Raw genomic sequence first — 12,173 nt, 5'->3', positions numbered from 1 at the left:
CGAATGCCCCAAGCCAAGATTTTACATTTAAAGTCCTTTCCTGCTTCACTAATTTTACCGGAAAATTAATTTAATCTTCTTTTCAAAGAGCCAATCTCTCTGTCTTTTACTGACTAGCTTCAGATCCCTGAGCTGTAGCTCTGATATCTCCTCAGCTTTGGTTTTTCTTTTGCTGTTCAGGTAGAGGCAGATCTGGGCTATCCTGGAGGAAAGGCTAAAATCATTCACAAGGAGTCTGACATAATTATGGCGTTTGCCATTAACTGGGTAAGTATTTTTGCATTTTATGCCAGAATCTTTCTTGGAAATATGTATTTTTTTTGCCAACGTGCAAGAAGTGTATTGGCATTTGTCAGAAAATGTCCTTGAATTTAACAAATGTGTGTCATTTTCAATAAAGTTAGAAGCAGTTCCCCTCAGTTAATCATTGCCCCTCCTCCTCTTCCTTCCTGCTTCCTTCTTTTCTCAGGCTAATTCCAATGAGATCGTGTTGGCATCCACCCACGACGTCCAGGAGGTGGACGTCTCCACTCTAGTGGCCGTCCAGCCCTACACCTGGATAGGAGACGACTTTGATAAGGAATCCCGAAGGTCGGAGTCGCATCAAATGAAAAAATAATTTTAGTTTTTTGTTGTTTAATTCCAGCACAAAAAAACCCTACCCCTACTAAATCTGCACAATGCCTTTTTTTCTGTTTTGTTTTGCAGCTCTGACGACTTAGACCCCCGCTCCTCTCACACAAATATCGCCCAGGCGAGCTCCGTGTCCTTTGCACCGCCTCCGATGCCAGTCTCTGCATCCATGCCGTGGCTCGGTAGCGGTCAGACCAGCATGGGGGCCAGCGTGGTATGAGCTACTTTGTTGTAAAATCTCCAAATTTTGCACCAGGCAGTGTTGAGTTGGTAGTTCTTAGCCTCTAACAATAGGGGGAAACCAGGTTCTTTTCCCAATTCTGCTGTTGGGTAAAACTCTGTGAAGTGACTCTTGGTCTTTTTTTGTTGTTGTTTGTTTTATTTTGGTCTGGTTAAAAATTCCTCGTATTTACTAACTGCAGAAGGAACATAAAACGTCAGATTCAATCTTTAGCTCGAAGTCTCCGCTCATCCGCAGACAAAGTTTATGTTTTTAAACCTTATCAACATCGAGCCAAACAAAGCCACGCCGACTAAACACCTGACCTGCTGCTGAGTCTATGAGCGCTGATACAGAGGAGAGGGCAGCTCCGCGCAGCAGAGATGGCTTGCTTATAAACTCAGATAGCTCTCACAGCCGTCTGCCCAAGGTGCAGATTTGCGTCACAGTACCTTACAGCCGGAGACCTCGGCGTCCCAGCCGGGCTGATAAATGTGCGGTGCGATACAGTGAAGAGGACGGGGCAGGCGGTGATCCTCTGCCTTATTTCTGTCGTTTTTACAGATCTGAAACCTCATGCTCCGCTGTGCTGAGTAGTGGAGTTTTTCTCTGCAATAAAAACAGGGGATCATTTTATAATGTTCCTGGTGTTTGCTTTTGAATCTTTAGCAGGTGAAAAATTAGTTTAAAAGCAGAATTTTTCTAGAAATTTCTGATTGTTTTTCTAAATTATGGTTTATTTACTTATTAGGACAAACGTACTGACGTGTGGAATATTTGACCCATCCAGGAGCATTTTTTTGGAAAATAGATTTGAGGAAATGTGTGGTTCAATGGTGGGGCAACATTCAGCTCATATATGATGTATACAGCTGAATTTGAAGGTGGCCTAAGCTGAACAAAAAGAAAGACAAAAGGAGACGGAAACTTTTACTCCACTTTTAGGGAGTATATCAAATTTTGCTGCTGCGTGTTTTTTTGTTTTACTCCTTTGTTTTTTTACAAAGTTTCTAAATGACAAGAAAAATGCTTCACAGCAGCAATAAAAGACACGAAGCACCAGATTTATTTTAACACCTAATGTGTTTGGATGACATTTTAACTTTCTTGCTAAAAATCTTAAAAAGTTGCCAGATGAACGAAAGCCGTCTGAGCATCACCCAGCCTCCTCAGTGCTTCACTGTAGACACAGATTTCTTTATTGCATGTATTATTTTTCCTCATCCGTAGCTTCAAAGCACTCTTTGTTTTGATTCCTCGCTCCACAGAACAGAGTGGGGCTCGTTTAGTGCGTCCCTTACTGTGGAAACTGAAACCTCAGTGGCCGCAGCCACCAGGTGTTTTCCCAGTTTTTCAGCATCTGCCTCCTCAGGAATCTGGTTTCAGTCGTTACTTCCTCTTCAGGCCACGCAAACACCAGTACAATGCTAAATCTTTTTTTTTTTTGCCAATAAATTCATCTCTAATTGTACAGATTTAAAGTGGGCGGTTACCAAGCTGATATAAATTAACTGTTTATAAATGTACATAAATTCTATTAATGCTCTAAATCACTTCCTGTATTTTCTTATTATGCCAATCTTGATTTTTGGATGTTTTAGAAGACTTTGTCAATATTAACCATTTATTATTTGACTTTTTTTTTCCAGATTATGAAAAGAAATCTAAATAATGTGAAGAGGATGACATCGCACCCTGTTTATCAGTATTGTAAGTGACTCCGCTTCACTGGTTTCAGCCGTTAGTTGTGATGAATTTTCCTCTGACATATTGGCTTGTGCCTCAGACATGACGGGGGCTCAGGACGGCAGTGTGAGGATGTTCGAATGGAACAGGCCGCAGCAGCTCATTTGCTTCAGACAAGCGGGCAACGCTCGTATCACCCGGCTCTATTTTAACTCCCAAGGCAATAAGGTACACACACGTACTGAGAAAGGGAGAGAATGTTGGTTGTCTTTTGTCTGCTTGCTGGCTTGTTCTGATTTTTCTGAATTCCTGTTGCAGTGCGGAGTTGCTGACGGAGAGGGATTCCTCAGTCTCTGGCAGGTCAACCAGACGTCCTCCAACCCCAAACCTTACCTGGTGAGGTCGACTCCCCGCCCTCATATCAGGCTGTTAGCGACAAAACAAAAGCTTCCAAGTAAATCTTGAAATCATTGTTCTTCATTTTTGTTCTTTTGTTGCTGTCAGAGTTGGCAGTGTCACTCCAAGACCTGCGGTGATTTTGCGTTCATCACGTCTTCCAGCCTGATCGCGACAGCCGGACAGTCCAACGACAACAGGCAAGCGTCCGCACCGAGAAACTAAATCGAAGACGTTTTGTTTTTAAGTCAGGTTGATTATTATGTTAATATTTGCAGAAATGTTTGCTTGTGGGACACTCTGATTTCACCTGGCAATACTATAGTCCACGGTAAGAAACTTGATGTTTATTAAAAAAAAAAAAAAAGGTACTATTCCACCATAACAAGCTGCTCTGTGACGCATCCTTCATATTTCTTCCCTCCCGCGCCCCCCTCAGCGTTCCCCTGCCACGACAACGGGGCCACTGTCCTCGAGTACGCTCAGAAGCAGCAGCTGCTCATCACTGGAGGCAGGAAAGGCTTTGTGTGTGTGTTTGACATCCGCCAGAGACAGCTGCTGCACACTTTCCAGGCCCATGACTCGGCCATCAAGGCGCTCGCTCTGGATCCCTTTGAGGACTTCTTTGTCACCGGTTCTGCAGAGGGAAACATAAAGGTAACCAATTTTTATTGAATTTTTAAAAAAAAGTTTATCTTATGTTTTATTTTTAGTCTGATTTACATATTTTTTTTGGTAACTTGCATAAATACAGAGTAGTAGATATGACTTAAGTAAAAAAAAAGAAGAAATAAAATGGATCACATTCCACAGCCTGTAAGTCTTTGGACACTCCTTCTTTGGTCTCTATCCGGTTTCTGTTTGGAGAAACAAAAATGAATCACATAAAAAGAAATAAAAGTCAGAGAAGTGAACTATGCTAGGTATAGCACTATGTGGAACTACAGATCAAAATCACAATAGATTGAGTCAATGAATCTTGGTACTAAAGTACAAACTAGAATCAAGTAAATTGTAAATGTTATAAATTATTATACCCGGCATTTTTTCCAGTGTTTGTAAAAGGTAACAGGTTTCTAAATGCTCACACGCTAAGACATATGCTTTTGCAGGTGTTTTTTTTTAATCAGTTTAAACAGCAACAGTGAAACGTCCTCTACAAAAAGGTTTGTAAATGTTGATTGGAGAAAAAAAAAGAGATATCAAATCTGTGTTTTTCTCTCCAGGTCTGGAAGCTAGCGGGCCACGGCCTTATGCACTCCTTCAGCAACGAACACGCCAAGCAGTCCATCTTCCGCAACATCGGCAACGGCGTCACGAAGGTGGAGACGCGTCCGGGGAACCGCATCTTCACCTGCGGCGCGGACGGCACCCTGAAGATGAGGGTTCTCCCTGACCGCTACAACATCGCCAGCAGCATTGTTGACATCCTGTGATGCCTGCTTCCACAACTCAGGGTCCAAAGATGAAAAAGACAAGTAGAAAAAAAAAAAACAATGCGAAGGCTCGTCAAACAGCCTTTAGGTGAGGATATATCGTCAACAGCTTGCCACGCTTTTTGGCACCTTTGAGTGTGCAGAGGTCATGGGTTTTCTGCGGAAGTAGATGTTGTCCAGAATGACAAAACCAGAGCTGCAAATGTTTCTTTTCGCCAAAAAGGCTGAAAACAAAAAGTTACAAGCAAACGGTATCATACTTGATTTTAAAAGCTAGATTTGTTGTAATTTTATTGATGAATCTCTTCTCATAGAGTGTGTCCATAGGGAAGCTATGCATGTCCTGTTCTCGTTCCGCGGTGCAATCACAGGTCTATTGATAGTGCTCTGTAAAAGTGCTCAAGCAAAAATTTTAAAAAAGTGTGTAACTGTCGTCATTTTGTGCCCACAGCTGAAATCTTTTAGCCTCTACTGTAACCAGCACTGTGGTTCGTTATTAAGTCGGTGGTTTCCGGTGTGATTCGAGTCGTTGGAATCTGCTTTTCGTTTCAATAGTTTTGGCCCCTCCGGCTTCTCGCCGAAGAGTCGACGGCGCGTCGCTCTTAACGGCGACGCCTCTCTTCCCCTTTCCCCCCCGTCCACTGATCACTGGCTGCCCATCGCTCACTGTGGCCTCTCCTGGTTTGAGTTCGACCTGATCCAAGTGTGTGTTCTCTCTGCCGTGTCTGCCTACCCGCCCGCCCGCCTGTTAGTGCGACAGCCTCCATGCTAGAACATCGAACGCCCCGCTTCCCCCGTGACTGTAACTTTTAATGTTTCATCTGTGTTGTCCAACGCTAAACACCCGACCGCCCAGAGCAGAAACACAAAAGGTTCACTACTGGTTTTTGCACAAAATGTTATCAACTTTGTTTGTATGTTTGTGGGTTGTTTTCTTTTTGTTGTTGTTGTTGTTGTTTTAATTGAGTAGATTTTAATATTTAAAGTATGTATATGTTTGTGTTTGGTTTACTGTTCCTTTGAAGAACTGCTTTAACTTATTGCCTTTTATTTTAGGAATGTAAGAGCTTTTACTGTTTCCGATTGGACAACGTGCAACAGTCTACTGTTTGTGTGTTTACCTCGCCAGCTGTTTTTATTTCATCCATGAGAAAATAGATATTTGCACTCAAATTCTGAAGACACTAAAAGTTTATTTCAAATATATAGGTTATCAAAGAAACTGTTGTATACAAATGAATGTCTGGCTTTATTTGCCCTGGTAGTAAAGCGTTTAAGATAGTTTTACTATATAAATTATATAAATATATATAAATATATATATACAGTATGAACTACAACAACCGCTTGTACAAACATGAAGACATTTCTTTATTTTTTGGTTTGTATCATACCAGTTGGATTAGTTGTGACTTTTGTTAAGTGTGTGGTATTTATTAAAGAGATTAGTGTTCCTCCCTCTTTCTGCCCACTACATGTGCTGTATGTGTTTTAGGAGTTTTACCAATGCTGTTCGTGTGTGTGTGTGTGTGGGGGGGGGGGTGGCTGTGTGTGTGCATGCTAAGAAAGCCAATATCATCGTTAGACGTTTGCCAGGCCCATCGAGCCTGGGGGTGTTTGTGAGAGACGGGTCAAGGTAACAGTTTTACCTTTGTAAAGTGAATAAATGATTTTTATTTCATCGGGTTTGCTTTCTTTTTCATTTTAGAAGTTTTTTTTATTGAGCAGTGTAATCAGTCGGCACTGATGCTGTTTCACCACAAACTGTAGAAAACATGCAAATGTGCGGCTAAGGCCAAAATTATTCATATTCTTGGCAGATTTTGCTTTAAAATCGTTTTCATTTAACCTAAAAGTTTGTTTCTGAAAGGAAGTGAGACGAGCCTTCCTCAAAATCTGAGTGTTTTTCTTTTCTTTTTTAACTGCTTATTTACATATTTCCATAGATTATCTACAGCCACAGCAAACTGTAATGTTACTTCTAAACAGAAGTAATATGTTGGTGAAATTAAGTTTAAATGTAAATCTGCCATGGATATGGATAATTGGGGGGTATAAACTTTCTACAAAATATGGATTGCCATGCATTTGTCATCAAAAACAGATACAGAAGGTAAATCATTGGTTCAGTTTGTAACAACAGGTATTTATCACAGCTTTTTCTTTTTTACTTATAGTGGGGAAAACAAGTCATTTTATGGTGTTTAAAAAGATTGTGGTGCCTTCACTGCCTTACTTAGGCTAACTGTTAAAAGTTGCAACATTAAATATATTGAAATGTTAACATGTGCAGTGAAAAAATACTAAATTATATTTAAAAAACCCAATTAGTATTCAGTCTTAGTAACACTGAAATCCCACTTTCAACTCATGCAACAACAAACGCACAAACGATATAAATTCAGTTTCCTGTAGAAAAAAAAAACGATTTAAAATCTGTTCAGACTCATTTGGACTAAATGTTCCACATGACAATGAAGACTAATGTATATAATTGTTGTAAACGTTAAAACTTTCCTCCCCCCTCTAAATCTAGTAGCGCGTAACTTTTGTCAACACGGGGTTTGCTTCAGAGCATGACGTAATGGTTGTGTCTGCGTGATTATCACTCATCAGAGATATAATGGACCACAAAGAGCCTGACGTAGCTCTGGTCCCAAACGTACAGGTGTCTGTCCTTCGGGCTGTAGGAGAGCATAGCCAAAACTCCCCCAGGAGACCTCAGGTCAAATGTCATATTCACTGCCTTCCCCTTCAGCAAGTCGAAAGCAAAGGTAACTCTGGCGTCCTTGGTGTCGGTGACGTACAAGACGCCACAGGCGATGAAAGCGTTGCCGGCCTTGGTGCGGGGGTACGTGGTGTTTATGTAGGACGTGACGGAGAAGGTCTTCTGGTCCAGCTGGGCTACCATGATGCTCTCATCCGCTCCCGAGGCAAATATCAACCACAGGCCGTTTTCGTCTGCCGCCATCTTGAAATAGGTCTTGGAGTTTGTCAGCAGGTACGACAGGTTGTTGAACAAGGCGTTGTCTATGTAGAGAGTGTGAAGCCTCCTGGTTCTGAAGTCAAATCTGGGAAGGGATGAAGAGTTTACCGAAAAGAAGCGAATCTAATGGAACTGGAATGGAACCGCTCTAAGACAAATAACACTTACCTGGCGATAGTAGAAGTGCCAGCGACGTGATAATAGAGGGAGCCGTTGTGGACGGTGTGGCCGCAGCCTTGGTAGAACTTCCTAACATCCACCGTCTCGCTGCTGCCGTTCTGGAAAGCAGCCATGTTTTGGTACTCCTTCGCCATGCGACCTGAGGAAGTTTTAGGCACAGCCTTCACCCAACCACCGTCTCAATGTGAGGCCTCTTTGGGAGAAACGAAGAGAGTCAAAGCGGCTCACCTGAGAAGTGTTCTGCCACCCATATCCTCTCATCGTTCATGTGAGCTGTGTCTTTCATCCACGTGCCAAACGTGCTCTCCATCTTCGCCACAATTCTGGGATTTATCAGGGACTTTATGAGGCACTCTGAGGGAAAACAAAACACGATCAGACGTTTACGTCTGTAGGTCATTGATTACTAGCGTTGGGAAAACAACACGCTCACCCTTCTTAACCGGCTTTTCGTGAAGTTTCACAGCTTGTTTCACGGTCAAAGTTTCGTCGTTTGGCACGGCGTGCAACAACCCTGTCAGGCACAGTGTGATTGGTTTAATGTTCTTCCCTTCTCACTACTGAAAGTTAGGCTGAACTGCTTGAAAACTTCTAGCAGTAAACATGTCAAATTCAGAAATATGGGATGATTGTTTCATCAGCCTTAAGGTTATAGAGTCCAAGTTTACCCAGAGTATGAGCGGTTTGCAGGTGAGCTCTGTGGTGCCTTGTCCTTGGAGGCCCTTGAGGCCCAGGAGGTCCCATGGGTCCAGGAGGCCCTGGAGGGCCAGGTGGGCCAGGAGGCCCTGAGCAACAAAAGATAGCAACATGAAGATGTCTAAACCGTTGCAATTTAAAAAAAGGCTTCTAATAAAATGCATTTGGGTTTTACTTTTTCTCCTTACCCTCAACAATGACATCATTGGATGATTCATATGCCTCTCCGGGTGGACCAAGCTCTCCTTGTTCTCCTGGTTCTCCTTTCTCACCCGGAGGTCCTGTAGAGGACATCATGTTAGACAGCACAAACTCATCCAATATACAATTTCTTTTGGATGAAATACTAATACACAGGCTTTGTTGCATCCATAATGCGATCCATTGTGAAGTGGAAGTGGGAGAATTGGGAGATTTTCCTAAGTCATTCGTGGGAGAATTGGGAGATTTTCCTAAGTCATTCAGCTGAAGGCCAAAACCACAATAATGAGTAATATTTGCTGGAAGTGTGGGGGAAAAAAGAGCTGTTTCCACCTCCTCTGCCATTCATGAGTAAAACAATGCAGCATTGAAATATCTGACTAAGAGAGACGAACTAGCAAAAAAAAGATCATCATCTACAGTTAGAGTCAGCCTGCTCACACGGCTAAACAATCAACACATTCCCTTTTTATTGATTCAGATTTACTGTGTTTACATAAAGAACCAAAAACATTATATTTCTTTGCATGTTAAGGATTCAAACACAAAATGAACATGTCCGTGATACTTTAGTTTCAGATTCCCTCTTAAAGTTTCATTTTATTCTTGTACCACAGTCTAGTCTTAGTTTGAGGTCTCAACTCTACCTCAGAAAAATGTTTTGTTTGGATTTGCTCTCAAAGGATCATTTTTGCGTTTTTATTTAGAAAAAACTGCAAAAATAATCATGTCAGCATCTCATTAAAGTTTTTCACAGATTAACTTTGTCTAAATGCTGTCCGAGGATTGAACACAAATAATTAAAAGAAAAAAAACACAGAAGCATCTAAAGGTCAGAAGTTTGACAACGTGTCAAACTTAATGAAAAAGTATTTAAATCGATATTAACGATATGGGCTCTGTATTTTCTTGGTATTGGATTAATACCGAAATATGCAGCATCACACACCTCTAGTGTGCCAACAATTTTTATGAAGCACAAACCACCTGAGATGCTCAGTTTATCACCGCAGATACCTTCAGGTTTTGGACGAGCAGCAGCCATATGAGTTTGAGAATGATGAGGCTTCAAACTTTTCGAAACTGAAATCTTGATTTTAAGCAGCGTTCCAGCTGATTTGTCTTACTTGTCTTACCTGGATCAAAGAGAACAGACGGTATGTGCCATAAACCTAATTAATATTTATTTATTTATTTACTTATTGATTTAAATAATTCAATAATTGAATGGTTGCATTTAATAAACTGCACTATGAAGGTCATGCCTATGCTCAAGTGAAAGGACGGAGCAGTACAATTCAAAAGTGTAAGAACAATATGTAATACCAGTGTATTGCAAGATTACAAAAAATGTTTCAGCCCCCAAAAATTGCTAAGCCGTCCTCAGCCTGTGAAGTGGGGCTTATGTTTATTTATCCCGTATGTATCTGAATTCTCGAGTAGAGCGCGTTTGTTCGTAGTGGACTTTTTAACCTCAGGTTATCCTTGGCCCTTTGATTGTTCCATTATGCCAGTAATTCCTCTCTATTATGCCCATAACTGCCTGGAGCTTTAATAAAAATGGCCAGAGTAGATCCTCCCTCTCTCCATACCCTTCTTCCCTCTTTTTCCATCCGCTCCAGGCAGTCCATTCAGTCCTGGAATGCCATCGGTCCCATTGTGGCCTGGCAAGCCGTCTGCACCAGGCAGACCTACACAGCAAATGGATAGAAAGGAAAAAATTAAAATTAAAAATGAACAGACAAGCAGCTCCTCCACTGATGGAAAAGATCAATTTCAGATTTGGGTTTAAGATGTAAGGCTTCACTCACCTGGTGGCCCCGGCGGTCCTGCAAAGCAAAGTGAGAGGTTGTTGATGAGTAAAGTGTGAGTTATGTCTTTACATATAAATATGTAGCTAATTCATGAAGGCATACCGGCGAGGCAGACTCCCTTAGTGCTGTTGCAGATGTCAATCAACAATTTGATCTGAAGAGGAAGAAGGAATATCTAAATTTATGATGATAGTAAAATACATTGGATTAAAATAAGAGCAGATTTTTAAATCCATTTTAGGTGATCGTGCAGATAAACATTACTTTGATTTATGCCCATGCTGATCTATACGAATAACAATGTAGGAATCTTATTGGTTGAAAACTTCTCCTGTTGTTATAGTAGTTTTGTAATCTGCACATGGCATTAAGCAGCTCATCGTCTTGGATGCGTCATAATAAACTGGGATAAAATGAAATCTGCAGCCTGTGATCATAGAATAAGCCAATTTAGCTCAATTAGATTTAAATACAGGATTTAAAACAGGAAGGTGGCTGACTTTAATGAAATGATTAACAGTACAAGCATCTCACCGGCACCATGGAGTAAGTCATCATCATCATCATGTCATCCTGTGTGTTGTAATGCTGGCCGTGTCGATGCTTGTCCTTCAGCTCGAGCTTCAACTCGTCCTTCTCCTCCCCGACCTCCTGGCTGGCCTCCTTCAGCCGTAACCCCTTCCCTTCGTCGTCATGGTGACGCTCCCGCTGCAGGTCCTTCTCCAGCTCCTCGCTCCTCTTGTTCCTGGAGTACTGCTGGTATTGTGAGCGGTCCCCGGGGCCCGCTCGCAGCCCCGCCGCTCCCTTCGGCACTTCCCGGAAGAACTCCACCACCGAGCTCTGCTCCACCTCGGCCAGCCTCGCTTCGGTCTGCTGCAGCCGCGCGTGCTGCTGATTCTGCTGGACCATGAGGACGAGGAGGCCCACGGAGTTGACCAGCGCCACCACGCAAGTCCCGTACAGCACCATCCGCTGCGGGACGGTCATGCTGGGGGTTGGGATCCACATTGTCAGAACCTCACTTCCTCGCTTCTGAGGGTCCACAACGTGCTTCAACATTCACTGGAGGATAAAGTTCCAGCTTAGGGTCGGAAGTCCAAAATGCCAAATCACTGTGGTCAATTGAATTCAAAAGAAAGCCATTCGAGTGCTCCAAATAATCCCGGTGAGCCTCAGTGTGTGCCCTCTACCATGGTGGTCTAATCTGAAGACTGACTGACTGGTAAACACAGTTGTGGATGTGTTTGTGCACCCAGTTGCTGCAGGGGTCGTGTGTAGGGGTGTGCACGGCCAGTGTAGGAGTGGGCATTACACAATCTTCTGAGCTGGTCTGGGAAGAAACCCCAGCCTGTTCAGTCACCTGATTTATATTCATCAGAAGCCATTTTACTGCACCGCCGTGGGCAGACTGACATCACGCACATCGACACACGCATGCACATTTTATTTGTGTGATGCACACGCAACGGCACTCGCATGCACAACACATTGCAAACATTTAATGCACGTTGGACAAAGTTCTGTGACGTCACGTTGTAATTTGGATTCAGAGAAAGCAGACAACATCAGAGAACATCAATGTCACCGCGGTGCCTCTAAGTTGGTTCATTTCCCTCGGTTTCCAAGCGCCTTTGTCCTCCCCGAACCTCCCCTCCGGCTCCTCAACCCTGTCACATCTTTGCGGCTTTCATTCACCGACGGCACCACTGACCCATTTCTTTTCCTTCAATTTGGCCCACGACGGGGACATTTCACCTGAGGAGTGACAGTTCAGGAGGGAGTTACATAAATAACAACCTTCCAAACGCTGAAAGATCTCAGAGCTGGTAGCGGTACCGCTTTGGAGTTGTTCAAAAACCGAATCACTTAATTTGTCTCTCTGGAGATGTTCACTGAAACAGACTTGATGGATTTTCCTATCTACT

The 12,173-nt window shown here is 42.7% G+C and overlaps 2 protein-coding genes across 8 annotated transcripts in view; one reads left to right on the top strand and one right to left on the bottom strand.

Moving 5' to 3' along the window:
* The window catches only part of dmxl2 (Dmx-like 2), a 72,627-nt gene extending 66,575 nt beyond the window's left edge, over positions 1–6,052 (top strand). For 4 of the 7 annotated variants that reach the window (XM_028013785.1, XM_028013786.1, XM_028013787.1 and 1 more), the window contains 10 exons: positions 181–267; positions 470–591; positions 709–847; positions 2,503–2,563; positions 2,640–2,767; positions 2,858–2,935; positions 3,044–3,135; positions 3,214–3,266; positions 3,375–3,592; positions 4,162–6,052. In XM_028013785.1, coding sequence (XP_027869586.1) covers positions 181–267; positions 470–591; positions 709–847; positions 2,503–2,563; positions 2,640–2,767; positions 2,858–2,935; positions 3,044–3,135; positions 3,214–3,266; positions 3,375–3,592; positions 4,162–4,371 — 1,188 coding nt within the window. In that variant the 3' untranslated portion in view covers positions 4,372–6,052. The remainder of the gene's footprint in view (positions 1–180; positions 268–469; positions 592–708; positions 848–2,502; positions 2,564–2,639; positions 2,768–2,857; positions 2,936–3,043; positions 3,136–3,213; positions 3,267–3,374; positions 3,593–4,161) is intronic. The other 3 variants (XM_028013790.1, XM_028013789.1, XM_028013788.1) reach the window with 1 other exon arrangement.
* Positions 5,882–11,514, bottom strand: gldn (gliomedin). The gene is made up of 10 exons (XM_028013791.1): positions 10,783–11,514; positions 10,351–10,402; positions 10,246–10,263; positions 10,027–10,125; positions 8,422–8,514; positions 8,206–8,322; positions 7,971–8,051; positions 7,766–7,891; positions 7,526–7,676; positions 5,882–7,442 (listed from the first exon to the last, which is right to left on the bottom strand). Exons 1-10 carry the CDS (start codon positions 11,305–11,307, stop codon positions 6,977–6,979), a joined length of 1,728 nt encoding a protein of 575 aa, XP_027869592.1. The 5' UTR covers positions 11,308–11,514; the 3' UTR covers positions 5,882–6,976.
* Between the last annotated feature and the right edge of the window lie 659 nt (positions 11,515–12,173).

Source organism: Xiphophorus couchianus, chromosome 4 (assembly GCF_001444195.1).
Source record: "Xiphophorus couchianus chromosome 4, X_couchianus-1.0, whole genome shotgun sequence".
NCBI lineage: Eukaryota > Metazoa > Chordata > Actinopteri > Cyprinodontiformes > Poeciliidae > Xiphophorus > Xiphophorus couchianus.
This window is presented reverse-complemented; position numbering and strand designations above follow the sequence as displayed.